Raw genomic sequence first — 16084 nt, 5'->3', positions numbered from 1 at the left:
CTAGGGGACAAAAAAAATATATTTTTCCAAACTCAGGCAAATGTGAGAAAGAAAAACCATGGTGAAAGACCACATTACTATCATGACTAAGGCCACTGATGGAGATTCCAACAACAACAAGATGAAGAATATTGAAGACCCCCAAAAAAAAAAATCCTCTAAAGAACCCATTACTCTCTCAATCTTTGCTCTCTAAAGAAACCCAGTACTGGGTTTTGAGTATACTCCAACGAACCCATTTCATCTCTCTCAATCTTTACTCTCTAAAGAAACCCAGTATACCCATTATCGGAATTTCCAAAGGCTAGTAAGCAAATTTTGCACCGGAACCACCTCGATCCTCACCGTTCTGCTTCTTCTCCTCCCCACCACCATGAACCAACTCCACAGAAGCTTCATTCTTTTCTTAGCCTTATTATCATCCCCGGTGATATTCCGCAACACTGAGTCCTCATTGGAGGTCTCCTCCGTGACCAAATTACTGTCCATAGAATTCGAATCCGCGTCGCCTCTTGCGATCGGCCTCCGCCGGAGATCTGACTATGCCCTCGCACTCGCGACGACGATGCCTCCGGCGAATTTGACACCACCATGGAAAAACTATAGCAACTGTTGATTTGTACTGGGATGTACTGAAGGAAGATGGTGAGGAGAGAGAGAGAGAGAGAACTGGGTGTAGAGAGAAGTCTTGGGTGTCCATAGCAATTGTTGGTGTTCCAATTCTTTTTTTTTTCAATCAAACTTAAAGAGACCGAATTGCCCTTGTAAATATGACACGTGGTATCCTCCATAATGGAGGAGATACTGGCATGTATGGAAGGTGGGTCGGGTTTCAAAGTCCATGTACTGAAGTTGGGTTTCACAAACATTGGCCACCTTAATTCTCAGTGGCCTTAAGTTCATGTACTGTTTCTTTAATTTTCCCTTACTGAAATTCTTGTGCAAAATTTCAAAAAAAGATTTCAGCTAGATAATCATATCAATGAACCTGACCTGTTGAACTTTATTTCCATTATTGATCTTTGTATTATTGATAATGACAATCACTATCTTTTGCAACAGGTGACTGATGATGAAATCTTTCAGGCTATTGTGTCCATTGGACCCCTGAAGGCTGCAGGACCTAATGGCATCCATGCCTCTTTCTACCAAAACTGATGGAAAGAGGTTAAAGGTACTATCATTCCCCTAATTAAAAATATTTGCATTGATAGTACCTCCTTGAAACTTATTAACCATACTAATATTGCACTCATTCCAAAAGTGGAGAACCCCTCCTTGGTGGGAGACTTTAGACCAATTAATCTCTGTAATGTTTCTTATAAAATCCTAACCAAACTTAAACCCCTTTTAGAAAAATGTATTTCCAGAAATCAAGGGACATTTGCTCCGGGAAGAGCTATACAACACAACATCCTCATTGCACATGAACTTTTTTCTGATTTTCAAAAGATGAGTGGCAAAATTGGAGCCTTTGCTTTGAAATTGGATTTAGAAAAGGCTTATGATTTCTAAACTGGTCGTATCTTTCTCAATGCCTGAAAAGGTTTGGTTTCCATGATAATTGGATAAATCAAGTTATGAATTCTGTTTCAATTGCCTCTTTTTCAGTACTTATGAATGGCTCCCCCACTAGCCATTTCAAACTCCAAAGGAGAATAAGGCAGGGTGACCCTTTCTCCCCTTATCTTTTCATTCTAGCCATGGAACCTTTGATCAGACATCTCAATGATCTTGTTTGTAATTCAAAATCCCAGGTAAGTCTGCTTTCTTCTCTTCTGGGATTTAGAATCTCTAACCTAATGTTGATAGACGACTGTTTAATCTTTGCTAAAGCAACAAAGACGAGTGCAAGGAAGATTGCTCGAGTTCTGATTTTTTCTCTCTTTAGCCTCGGGCCAGAAGATAAACTACCATAAATCCTTATTGTTTTTCTTTCCTAAGGTAAATCGCTCTCTTAAAAGCAATATTGTCAACATTCTCAATATTCAACAAAATGCTACTATTGGTAAGTACCTGGGAATTCATGATGTTATTTGTTTGGAAAGACCCTGTCAATGCAAAGGAGTTGCTCTTAAAGATTTCTAACAACTTAGCAGGTTGGAAAAAATCCTCACTGTCAAGAGCAGGTAGACTAACATTGATTTAGTCCAATCTTGCTGGTATGCCCAACCACACAATGCCCTGCTTTAAATGCCCCAAAAGCCTAAAGAACCAGATAGACAAGTAGGCTAAAGAGTTCTTTTGGGGTACTGATTCAAAGTGCCACCCAATTGCTTGGGATCAAGTTTGTAAGCCAAAGCCTCTTGGAGGGCTTGGTATTAGACTTTCCAGTTTCTTTAACAATGCTGCAATTGCTAAACTGGCTTGGAAAGTTTTACGGGATAATGACAATTGGTGGGCTCAAGTTGTTAGGAAAAAATATCTAAACAGTTCTTCTTTTTTCTAAGTAAAAGAGAAACAGAAGAATTCGATGGCCTGGAAGGGTATCCTAGATGTAAGAAACCTCATTTTGAAGGGCATGAGCTGGATCGTTGGTAATGGTAAGACTATAAAGTTTTGGACTTTTAATTGGGTCTTTGATACGCCCCTTTTAAATTTTATTCCTGAAAATCGCAAGCATTTGATCAACTTAGAAGAGACTGTGGACGATTATGTGTTACATGGCTCTTGGAATAAACCAAAGCTTCTAGCTTCCTTGGACTCGTCAATTGTAAAACAAATCCTTGGTATTCCTTTGCCAGTATATGATCAAGAAGACAATTTTATCTGGGGCTACTGCGAATGGATGCTTCATAATCAAATTGGCTACCTAGCTTCAATTACATGATCATCATCGAAAAACATGATCAAAGTGACCTGATAAATAAACTTTGGAAACTCAATATCCCTTCTAAGCTCAAAGTTTTTGGCTGGCTCCTAATTAGGGGACGACTAAAAACTAGAGATAGACTGCCTAGGTTTGGTTTGCTTGATGATAATACTTGCCCTCTATGTGGTATTGATAATGAAACCGCCAATCATCTTTTTGAAACCTGTGATTTTATAATGCAGGTTTAGAGCCTAGCTGGTATTGACCCCTTGATTAATTGGGAGGATGGCTACACCTCGGTTTTCCGAGAGCTCTTTATTAGGAAACCTTATCATTCTGATCTATTTACAAAATTAATTACTCTTTGTTGGCAGGTTTGGAAAGCAAGAAATGACCGCATCTTCAGAGGAATCACTTATCATCTTTCTTCTGTCATTGCAGCTTCGGCGACAACTATTAAAAGTTTCATAGATGCTAATGTGCAATCTAACAAAAACAAGAGGGTTATTGCACCAACCATTATCAGATGGGAACCACCAAAGCATGATCATATTAAAATAAACTTCAATGGCTCTGTCCATCGAGATTCGGCTGCTGGGGGCTTCATCATTAGAAACCATATGGGTAAGCCTTTGTACGCAGCCTCTATCTGTTTGAGCCCAAAAATTTTGGCAAGATCCTTTAAGTGGATTTATCATAGCGGGCCGATACTTGCGGCCCAAAAAATAAGCCTACTTGGGTTTAGGTTATAGCTTCACCCATTCCGTAATCCATAAGGAAAACGAGCCCTTATTGGAGTCAAGTAGCGGAGATTGAATAGGAAACTTCAATCAATGATCCTTCTATGGCAAGGAACAGTCAAAACCCTAATATAAATACCAGGTTTCATGGACGAATTAAACACAAATCTCAAATCAACTAATCGCACAGAATATCAAAGCCTCTTTGGAGCAAACCTACCTGCAACCTAGTTACAAACCAGTGAAGTAAGGGTAACGCCCTAGCAACCTAGCGAAGCTAAAGTCACGCTTTAGCAAAACTCGTGCTTTCTCCAAACTTCCCGGTGATTTCTCTGCTCAACCTGCAACTTTTGAGTATCGATTTGGTGTCGTGAAGAGATCACAACCAAAGCCCTCACCCGTAAGGCAAGAAGTCCTTTTTCCAGAAGGCAGAGAAAAGAGCCTTGTGACGAGGTTAGTGCTCTCCTCGTCCACAGCACTTGATTCAAGAAGTCAGGTCAAGGGACTCCCCGACGACTGCACCCTACGATACTGGCACTCCTGCGCAATCACACGCTCAAAAGAGATAGTTTGCAAGCCAATTGGTTTTGGAGCCAAACATCTTGGCACGCCCATTGGGACCTGTACATAGCGTTTCTTTGTGAACATAACCATTGGGAAGTCAAGCAGAAACCCTTACCAAAGGTTTACGTTAACTGCTCAAAGCATAAGACCTCCTGTTACAGACCGCATTCTCATGTGGATTGTCGTGGTCTTTCTAAAGAACAAGTGACTCAAAGGTTTTCTCACCCCCAATCACCCGACATGTCGACTAAACAGGGAGAGAATCACCCCCCTCCCCGCTACTGAGGGTCAGAATGTCACTATTAACCAGGCAAGCGACCCTGTTAACACTACCGTCGTCTCCAATGCTGCGGAAAGCGAAGAAAGAGAGGCTTTCGTTCCGACGCCTATTCCAGAGGGAGAGACCTTCGAGGAAAAGCTCGCGATCATCATGGAGAATAACGAGACACATCGTAAAAAGGTGGCTGCTAACTTTGATAGGGAAATCACGAGGACAGACCAGCTCATACGCAAGCTAGATCAACGCATTGCCCAGCGTGCTGAGGATACTAAGAAACAAATTGCATGATCTGAGAATGCAGTAAGGGCCCATGCCAGAGGTATCGCTAATGAGCAAAGTCAGCGCCAAAAGGAAGTCATGGAAGTTATCGCGAGCCAAGCCAAGCAGACCGCGTCAGATTTGGCAGGTCTTCGTAAGGATGGTTCTAACCTTGCAACAGAGGTTGCCATGCAGAGAGCCGAGTTGAACCAGGCTAAAGAGGTATTGAACAAAGCCTTAGGGGATCCTAGTGCCATCCTCGGGTCACTTGGCCAGCCCTCCGATTCTGGTAAATATATACCCCTAAATGCTTGGGAGAAAGCGAGCAGCAGTACGGCTGCTCCATCTGCAACGGCTACTGCCGCGTCAACCAAGAATAAGGAAAGAGCCTTGGTGATCGGCGGTAACAAGGCCACTCCACCGGCCCCGCAAAAAGAAAAGATTCGGAAAATCGGTGATGGTACTCCTAATGATCCTGTTGTGTTTACTCAGTATGACAGCGACGGGGCGGAGAATGTTTATCATGAACTCCAAAACAATTACTATGGCATTGATCAGACAAGCAACCCGGTCAAGATAACAGCTCTGGTAAAGGATGTACCCATTCCAGCGGTAACTCTTCAGCAATCTGCTAATCCTTAGACCATTCACCTCGGAGAAGGAACAAGACTGCCAGCCAGGTTATACCCCTACAAAATGCCCGCCAGAACTTGGCAACACTTCCCCTTCGTCTGGGCTATGTGAGACGGGAAGAGGTTAAGGAGATGATCATGCTGGCTAATCCTAGGGCCCACCTAGATGGGGTCTATGAGGGATTGTTCCCGCCGCATATAATGCTCCCGCCTTTTCCCAGAGGCTATAAAAATATCATATTCTCTACTTTTTCAGGAGAGGATACTGAAGATGTGGTAACCCATCTGGCCAGGTTTAAGGTGCAGTGCGGCCAGTATCAGAACAATGACATCCTCAAGTGTAGGATCTTTGGTACTTCTTTGTCTGGCGAGACTTTTAAGTGGTTTTCTAAACTACGACCAGGGTCAGTGATTGATTGGCCAACCATGGAGAAGCTCTTCCTGGAGACTTTTGGAGCTATTGAACCGAAGTTGACTTAGCATCTCTCACCCAGATGGCCCAACAACCCACCAAGTCTGTTGTCTCTTAACTCCAACGCTTTTAGATCCAAAAGGCCAAATTGAGCGTGATATTGCCTGAAAGGGAGTTGGTTAAACTGGCCATCAAAGGTCTGGGGCCGCGCCAACGAAAGAAGCAACATGGCAGCATGATTCAGTCAATGGGAGAGCTTATCACAGAGGTTGGTACCTTCGAGCATCTCCTCAGAGAAACTGACGCTAGGAAACATGCGTCCAAAGGGACATATGTGCCAGGCAAACACCGCACCATAGCAGCACTGAGCTACCAGCCAACTGTTTATGATCCCTACTACCACCATCCTAATGAAGAAATGTTCCAGGATGAAGAAGAGGAAGAAGCGAATGATGACTCTACTTTTAAGCTGACAGGAAGGAAGAATACGGCCTTGAAACAACTGAAGATATCCAAGGAACCTATCAAACTCAAATCTGTGGCCTTCACCAAACTTGAATTCGCGACATATACATATGATGTCAATAAGACACATGAGATTTTAGATGAGATGATCGCCGCGAAGATGGTGAAGACGGACTTTGGACCTTTTTCTCGTCCAGATCAGCTAAAGGGTAAAAAGTACTGCAAATTTCACAACTTATGGAATCATAATACAGCTGATTATGTGAAGCTGAAGGATCAGATTCAGGTATGGCTCAATAATGGTAGTTTGCAAGTAGAAACTCCAGTGACCGCGGCAACGCTCGTAGATCTGAACCTTTTTCCCGACACCGGAGTCAACATGGTTGATGTGAACTGGGCGAAGCAGAACCAGAGGAAACCAACTCTAGACTTGGCCACCAGGGGAAAAGAAGAAAGTACAAATGAGGTCCCGAGGAAAAGTGAGGCCAGACCAGTCAGCGAAGCTTCACCAGTGGTCCTTTGTTCGCGGTGCAAGGAAGAATGTGGCATCCAAATATCACACGAAGAGGACGAGCAAACATTTCCCTTTGGCTCTTTCTCGCCAATCAAGTGGGCTTCACCATCGTGAAATTATCAACCTTCAAGTCCAAGAGCAAGAGACAAGACAGAGTCACCATCATCCCCAAGAGACTCCAACTTGTTCAAAAAGCTGAAGGCAGCTGCAGCAGAACAGAAGCAGGATGACAAGGCTGGGAATGAACACAGAGATATCTTGACCAAACCGTACATTCCACCTTCTTCCACGACTTCCATCAAGGAAGGCAAGTGGTATACCAGAGCGAAGGGGAAAGCAGTGGAAATCAGTCCTTCCAAGAAAAGAAAACTACAGCGTAGGTTTGGAGAAGCCAAGCGAACATTGGAGGCCTTGCATCAGGGTCTGATCAAACCCTCGCAACTAGTCAAATCTCCTGAGCAATATCAGAAGGAGATAGAGGCATTAGCTGCTAAGCCATTGGTGGCTCCCCGCAGTTTTCAAAAGCAAGCACGCTCGGAGTCAGGGGCCTCTAAGCCTAGTGTTTTCTACAGGATCACTAAAGAGCAAACACCTCCACCAGCTAGGAAGGCATGCTCACCAACTAAGCGACCACATGTCAAGCGCAGGTTGTTTTGCGAAGAACCAGACTTCAAATCCTCGATCTTTGAGAGACTGGGGGGCAAGGACAACATTGCAGAGGCTTTACGGTGGAGACCTAAAAAAGTCCAAAGTGTAGTGGTCGCGTTGACAGGACCCGCCCCCCGATTTCACCCTAAAATCCGAAGTGGCCTTGCAGGGTCCACCTTAGAAGAAATTCTTCCAAAAATTTGGCAGAACTCCCCTAAAATGGACTACCCAAAACCTGGAGAAATAAAATTTACACTTCTAAATCACCCATCCTTATTCTCCTGGAGCCACCCTGCTCCCCAAATCACAACATCTTCCAATTCACATTACCCAAATCTCAACTTAATAACATTAATCCCATAGGTAATCAGAGCAATTCTAATAAAAAAAGTAAACAAGGAAAACCTAATTCAAAGGAAAACGCGGAAGCCATGCTGTTGACTTTGCCTCAATTCCATGTACGCCCGACCTCAACTAATTTCGCTTGCACACTGGGCATGTGAAACTGAATGGCCCAGGGGAAAGTAAATAAAAACGTTAGTGTGAGTGGACAAAAATAATTAATTGAAAAGATAAAGGATTTTATACTTTCCCACATTTATTCTTTTAAAAACTCGATGCATGCAACAATTGTAAAACATTTGTCTTTAAAAACGAGAACCTCGTAAAGACAAGTCAGCCCCGCTGGTTAAGGGAAAATCGGACTAGCCCTGCTAGTCAAAATAACATAAAAGTAGGGGAAGAAGATAGTCATATGAATGAGCCTCCCAAGCTCGGGTGATAGCCTCCTAGGCTAAAGTACTCCCATATACTCCCGTAATATACCCACACGCCACTAAGTGTAGCGATTAGGATACTGGGCTTCAGCATTACTGTCACAAAGACAGTATCCAGCGCCACAAAGGCGGACGGGCTTCGGTGATCCCATCATCTTGCCACAAAGGCGGACATCAATGCTAGCAATGATAATAGTCACCCAAAGTATGGCAAAAGAAATCTGAAAACAAATAAATCCATTAATACATAAGGCTTCCCCAACTCTCGCAAATGAATTTCCAACGACGTGTCCCACATGCCAAGAGTATCTCAAATCAATAGCAGAAAGGCGAAAAATAATAATAAATCATAATCTCCATAAATTGAAAACAAAACCAATTCCAAAATCATCATCAAGGCATTCCCAATGCCAAAACCGAAAGTCGATAAATAAATAAGAAATATAACTCCATTGAAATCCCATTTCGAAATTCCTTTAAAAAAAATCTCAAATCGACAAATGAAAATATAATATGCAATTCCGGAAATCACCTCGGAAATATATCCGTCGAAAAATCAACATAAATTATAAATTCGAATCCGAGCATAACAAAATTAATATCTGAAAATCACAACCGGAATAATTCATAATCACTTCATGAAAATCATCAATGAAGGTAAATCCACGAGATGAATTGAAATCACTACCGATAGCAAATCATCATATGCTCAAAATATAAAAGATGATAATTAAATAAAGCATTACTTTAAGAAATAAATGCAGGCATCAATATTCAAAATCAAACGTCAACTCACAGTACTACACTGGCGACCACGCATACGAGTTTTTTCGTCGAGCTATGTACATCGCCCTGTACATAATTATATATATTCCATGAATAACTATTCAACAATTTAATACGATTCCTAAAATCAAATCCTCCTAATCACATCTCCACGTCTTCTCGGATTCAACCCAAATTATACCAATAATACCAATTCGATAATTTAAAGGTTCCGAGGTAGAACCAAGAGATATTTGACGGTCGGATTCTAGTAAATCAATAATGGAATTCTAAATTCCGGAAATTTCATAATCAACACAACTTTTCTTCAATTCTAACCAAATTAACATTTACGAGTTCTATATCAAATATAGGATTTAATAGGCTAAAAATCAAAGCCAGAAAACTGCCCTACACGCGCCACAGCCACCGCCACCATCTCCAATGGCCACCAAATTTTGACAGCAGCACCTACTCAACAAACCCAAAAACTTACTCAACTGTGTCAAAGTCAGAAAATGAGTAGAAGTACCTCAACAATTAAGGAGAAGTTTGAACCCGATTTGTGAATAGTGATCCAGAATTTCAAACCTTCAATCCTTCATTCTCACTTCAAATCACTATAAAAGGTTCATGAAGCATCATCTAAGTCTCAAGGCGCTTCCAATGGACTAAGGTTTACCACCGTAGGTGGTCGGAATCGGGAGATTTGCCGGAAAACTCCAACTGCTACAGTAACGGTGATTGCCGGAATTCGTGGTTTTCTGGTCAAATCGTAAGGACTCACAAGTACCAACGTGTAGAGGAGGGGGAGGCGATCCTAGCCCAACTGGAATCATGTCGATTGGACGGCGGACGTGGGAGATATCAGCCGGTGAAGGGAGGATATTTCCAGCTCGAGCTGTGCGGCTTCTCGGCCTTGCAGCACCCTCCACCGTTCGTTTTTCACCCCGATGTCTTCAGAGAAGTTATAGACGACATTAAGGCGAGAAAAATTGCTTTTGGAATCATGTCGATTGGCGGCCTGTGGAGGAAGATATGGCCAGACAAAGAAGACCCCAGAAAACGCAACGGGGAGTGGAGAGGAGAAAGAGGGAGAGCTCGGTAAGTTTCTAGAAAAATATGGAAACTTACCGCAGTACTTTCTCTATATATAGAAAGTTACTATAAACAGTAATTTTAGTATTTTGGCCATAACTTTTGCATACGAACTCCGATTTAAGCGTACCACATATGCACACACTCGGTTTAACGTCCTCTAAAACTTTTATAAAGAACATTTTCTCAAATTTTGACCCGAACAAAAGATCAACTTTTAAGGCCACTAAAAGTATATAAACAAAGTAAAAAGTGAAAATAGTTGTCGTTTACCATCCAGATGACTAGTAAACAGGTTGATTAAGATACGGAACGTTACACGCGCCCCCAAAATAGAGTACAGCAGAAGAGCCGGTGCAGGAACACAAGCAGTGTGAGGTAAAAGGCCTTACGGAAGAGTCATTGGTAGACCGGTTGGCTAAGCAGTTCAACACCGACATCCCGCTAGATGAGCCTAGGCTTAACCTTGAAGAAAACATGGGCAACACAGATACAGTTGATACATCTTGCAACATGGTCGACGTGCTTCCGGCGAAATACGCACTGCCAGTCGCTGCCCAAGAATGTATTGAAACTGAAGAGAATAGTGAACAGCCTCTACAGATTACTTCAGCGGCAACGACACCTGTCGACAGTGGCGGAACCTGAAACTTCTTATTGGAGGGGCCAAAAATATTGAAAATTTTTTTTCTCTACAATTGACATTTGCTATAAAATTCAAATGAAAAAAAATTATTGAATAACAAAAAAGGAAAACTATTTTTTCTTCATTTTTGATGCCATATATCAAGCATGCTTTAATATTGTCCTTTAAATGCACTCATTTAATTAATATTTTATAGAATTCTATAAGATACATACGGCAATTTATCAAGATAATTATTATAATTATATTTTTACAAGAAATAATTAGTGTTAAGACTTCAATTTGGGGGGCTATTATTGTTAATTTTAGTCTAAATAACTCTTAATTATGAAAAAAATTACAAATCAACCAATAGATAACAATATGTTTAAAATCATTGGGGAGGCCAGGGCCCACTCCGGCCCCTATGAAGTTCCGCCATTGCCTGTCGAGGAGGCTGTGTTCCTGGAAACAGAGGACGCCAGCGTAAAGGAATTCTTCATGAGCTTTACAAGGCCAGCCCCAGCCATGGTTCAACACATGAGGCCTCTGTACATCACGGCAAAGATTGGTGGTACCAAAGTTGGCAAAATCATGGTTGATACTAGAGCAGCAGTTAATGTTATCACAACAAGAACCATGCATTTACTGGGGATCATGAAAGAGAAGATCCAGTCTACGTCTCTCATGCTCAAGAACTTCGCGGGTACTGTAACAAAAACATTGGGCTTATTGTTCCTGCGTATCAAGGTAGGCCCCGCAAAGGGCGTTTATGCTTTCTTCGTGACAGACTGCTACGCGGCTTACAATGCCATTCTAGGTAGGGATTGGATCCACATCAGTTACTGTGTTCCATCAACTCTTCATCAGGAACTGATAATGTGGAACAGGGTAGCAGATAAAGCTGAGGTGGTTAAAGTGGATCCTCGCCCATTCTCTGTTTCCGCAAATTATGCAGATGCCAAGTACTACTTAGAGCCTATTACTCCATTTTAGGTCAGTGGCATCGATGACAAAGGCTGCCCCACAGGGGTGACGGCCTCTGAATTGGCACAGTGGGGGCTCACGCTAGCGAAGGAAAGCCTGGAAAGGCCTGGTCACGCTGTGCCCAAACCCTTAAACGATTAATGGATTATGACCTTCCAGAGGAAGGGATAGAGGCCTTCCACTCGCTGTACGAAAGACTATCCTCGTACCTGGTAGAAAAAGAGGCTTATGATCGGATCGCGACCTTGGAAATAGTCAATGAGGAGTTCTCTGTCCAAGAACAAGAAGACGAAGAAGAGATTCAGCTAGCTCCGGCAACGCTGGATGACACCCCTTCTAAGCTCAGGGACCCTACCGAGAAGGTCAATCTTGGAACCATAGATGAGCCTATGGAAGTGGCTATTAGTGCCTATTTAGAGCCTAGTGAAAAACAGAGGCTGATTGACTTATTACTGGAATTCAAAGACTGCTTCGTCGAGAAATATGAGGACATGTCGGGCCTGTCACTAGATTTGGTGTGCCATCAGCTACCCACGCTCCCTGACAAGAGGCCTATGAAGCAAGAGCTGCGAAGAATGAACTCTGAGACCCAAGTCCTGGTCAAACAGGAAGTTGAAAAGATGCACAAGTTAGGCATCATCAGGGTAGCCAAATACAATCAGTGGCTATCCAACATAGTGCCAGTCCGCAATAAGAATAGCAAGATGAGGGTCTGCGTGGATTATAGGGACCTTAATGTCGCTACGCCTAAAGACGTCTACCCCATGTCGGTCGTGGATATGCTGGTAGATGCAGTGGCGGAACATGAACTGTTGTCCTTCATGGATGGAACTGCAGGATATCACCAGATTCCGGTTGCGGAGGAAGACAGACACAAGACAACATTTCGTTGCCCAGGGTTCGCGGGTGTTTTTGAATATGTTGTCATGCCTTTTGGACTAAAGAATGTGGGGGCAACATATCAGAGAGTCATGAACCTGATCTTCCATGACATATTGGGGAAGATTTTGGAGGTTTATATCGATGACGTGGTCGTAAAGTCTAAGAAGAGAGAAGACCATATCGTCGATCTTAGAAAAGTCTTTGAGCGAATGCGGCAACACAAACTCAAGATGAGCCCCGCCAAATGCTTTTTTGGAGTTCAGGCTGGTGACTTTCTAGGATTTATAGTCCACCAGAGAGGAATTGAGGTCCCTGAGGACAAGGCCAGCGCAATCATCAACGCGTCTTCCCCGCGAACAAAGAAGGAACTACAGCGATTGCTGGGTAAGATCAATTTTTTGAGACGTTTCATCTCTAACTTTGCAGGTAAAATCCAGCCCTTCTCCCCACTACTGAAGCTGCAGGGACAGAACAAGTTTGTCTGGGAACCTAAACATCAAGAGGCTTTTGACAAAATTAAGGCCTATTTAGCAAGCCCGCCAGTACTTGTTCCACCTAGAGCTGGATTCCCACTGAAGCTGTATATTTCAGCAGCTGAGGCTTCCATTGGAAGCCTACTCGCGCAAGATGATGAGGAAGGAATCGAACATGCCATCTTTTACCTCAGTAGGACACTTATAGATTGCGAAACAAGGTATACTCCAATGGAGAAGCTCTGTCTTACACTATATTTCTCAGCATGCAAGTTACGGCACTACATGTTATCCTTTACTACTTGCACCATTGCTCAAACCAACCTGGTTAAATATATGCTGTCGCGACCTATTTTGAGAGGTCGCATTAGTAAGTGGGTGCTTGCCTTATCTGAATTCTCGCTACAATATGTTTCACAGAAAGCAGTGAAGGGACAGGCTATCACAGACTTCCTAGCAATGGAAGAGTTAGAGATAGCGACCACCACCACTCGACCAGATTTGGCGCGCATTCCAGAATATGCTGTATGGTATCAAGCCACAGTCTTCCTTCAACCTTGGGTTTTGTTTTTTGATGGATCACGCGTAGAAACCCTAGCAGGGGCAGGGGTGGTTCTGGAAAACCCAGCAGGCGATCGTTTTTCATATTCTTTCCAGTTGGAGTTTAAGTGCACCAATAACCAAGCATAGTATGAGGCCCTCATTATCGGCCTAGAGGTATTACTGGAACTGGGAATGAGAGAAGTCCAGGTACGTGGTGATTCCTTGCTCGTGATTAATCAACTTCAAGAGAAGTACAGGTGTGTAAGCTTCTTGCTCGTACCATATTTGAATTGCGCCGTAGAACTCCTGGACCAATTTGATTATGTGGGTTTGGAGCGCAATTTCGCGGCCAATGAACTCGCCCAACTGGCTATTGGAATTACATTGAAATATGGGGTCCGCGAGAGCATTCTGAAGGTTGAGCGACGCACGCTGCCTTTGTGGCTTGTGCGACCTGATCCTCCAGACGAACCTGTCGTCGCGGTCCTGGAACCTATTGATGTAGATTGGCGCATCCCTTTGATAGATTACCTCAAGCAGCCAGACCCCATTGCAGACAGGAAGATCCATTTCCTAGCCTTGAATTATTTCTTTAGAGGCTACGAGCTGCGTCGACGCGGTGAAGATGGCATCGATTTCAGATGTGTTTATGGCCGCGAAGCGAAACGATTAATGCGGGAAGTGCATGAAGGCGTGTGTGGAGCCCATCAAGCGGGTCCTAAGATGCGCTAGTTTATCAGGCGACATGGCTATTATTGGCCCAGTATTTTGAAAGACTATCTCGCATTCACGAAAGGATGCCAAGATTGCCAGGCACACGGACCAGTCCAGCACGTTCCTAATATTCCTATGCAGCCTATCATTAAACCTTGGCCTGCGCGAGGTTGGGCTTTGGACTTGATCGGCATGATTCACCCGATTTCTTCACTCCAGCACAAGTTCATCATTGTCGCTACCGATTTCTTAACTAAGTGGGTGGAAGCTGAGCCTTTGAAGGAGGTTTTTTGGTGCCACCATTCGCCAATTTATTTTTCGCAATATTATTTGCAGGTTTGGCATTCCAGAGGTTTTAGTGTTTGACAGGGGGGCAGCATTCATGGGTGGCGATGTCAAGAAGCTTGTCAATGATTATGGCATCGACTTTATCCATAGCACGCCTTATTACGCTCAATCCAATGGTCAAGCGAAGGCCAGTAACAAGATCATCATTACTCTATCGAAAAAACTGCTCGTGGAGAACCCTCGCCAGTGGCATGACACATTGTACGAGACGTTATGGGCTTATCGTACCTCTAAGTGGAACCCTACGGCAACCACCCCTTATGCATTAATGTTTGGCCACGATGCAGTTCTCCCTTTGGAGATCAATGTTCAATCTCTACGCGTCCAGGATCAACAACATTTGATTGGGGAAGATTATGTCCAGGCTATGTGGCATGAAGACTTTAGGGGGAAGCGCTTAGAGGCTTTGGACACCTTGGTCATGGAAAAGCAGCGGATCGCTCACGCCTACGATAAGAGGACGCGTGGTCGCAGTTACAAGGAGGGTGAATTAGTTTGGAAAGCCGTCCTTCCATTTGGCGAAAAGTTGACTGGCCGCGGTAAATGGACTCCTCGCTGGGAAAGACCTTTTGTTATTCACTGCATTCTAGAGCGCAGGGCTTTTCACCTCAAAGATTTAGACGGCAACCTCCACTGCAACCCCATTAACGGCAGGTTCCTCAAGAAGTATTACCCCAGTGTTTGGGAATTTGAAGACCCACTGGCTCCAGCAAGTCCTGGGACAGGTGTAACGTCCCAAACCTAAATTTACCAGTTTACGAGTCTTTCGATGGGTAAACGACAATTACATTTAATTTTTGGCTCCGTTTTGACATTTTAGGGGGGCCTAAAAGTTGACTTTTTGTTCGGATCAAAATTTGAGAAAATGTTCTTCATGAAAGTTGTAGAGGACGTTAAACCGAGCGCGTGCATATGTGGTACGTAAAAATCGGAGTTCGTATACGAAAGTTATGACTTAAAATGTGAAATTACTGTTCATGATAACTTTCTCTATATATCAGAAGTTACTGTGGTAGGTTTCAGAAACCTACCCCCCCCCCCCCCCCCCGACTCTCTCTCCTCTCCCTCTTCCCCTGCGTCGCCCTCCCTTCTTCTTTTTCCGATTTCTTCGCCGTCCGGCGTTCAATCGACGTGATTCCATTTGGTCGTGGACCGTCTCTTCCTCCTCTACATGGTAGTATCAGTGGGTATCGGCGATTTGGCCGGAAAACCTCGAATCCCGGTAATCATTGTTACTGTAGCAGTTTGCTTCTCCGGTAAAATTCTCCGTTTTCCAGCCATTTCCGGAGGTGAGATTGGTCCTATTAGGAGCACCTCAAGCCACTGATCGTTTTCTATGAAGGCTTCTAGCTGAAATTTCCACATTTGGTAGGAGAATTTAAAGGATTTCCAAATTAGTGGGTTTGGAAATTTCTGGATTTGTGTTCATCGGCAAAATTAGAGCAGTTCAAGGTATTTTCTCACTTGGTCACAGTTATGAAAATTGCTTAGAATGTTGAGATGATTCTGTGGTTGAAATTTGGTGGCCGGAGGAGGAGTTGGCCATCG

At 43.5% G+C, this 16084-nt stretch overlaps 1 protein-coding gene across 1 annotated transcript; it reads left to right on the top strand.

Annotated features, from left to right (window-relative positions):
• The first annotated feature begins 14570 nt into the window (after positions 1-14570).
• LOC112199416 lies at positions 14571-15281 on the top strand. The gene has a single exon (XM_024340438.1). The coding sequence runs from the start codon at positions 14571-14573 to the stop codon at positions 15279-15281; it is 711 nt and encodes a 236-aa protein (XP_024196206.1).
• The last annotated feature ends 803 nt before the right edge of the window (positions 15282-16084 follow it).

Source organism: Rosa chinensis, chromosome 4 (assembly GCF_002994745.2).
Source record: "Rosa chinensis cultivar Old Blush chromosome 4, RchiOBHm-V2, whole genome shotgun sequence".
NCBI lineage: Eukaryota > Viridiplantae > Streptophyta > Magnoliopsida > Rosales > Rosaceae > Rosa > Rosa chinensis.
This window is presented reverse-complemented; position numbering and strand designations above follow the sequence as displayed.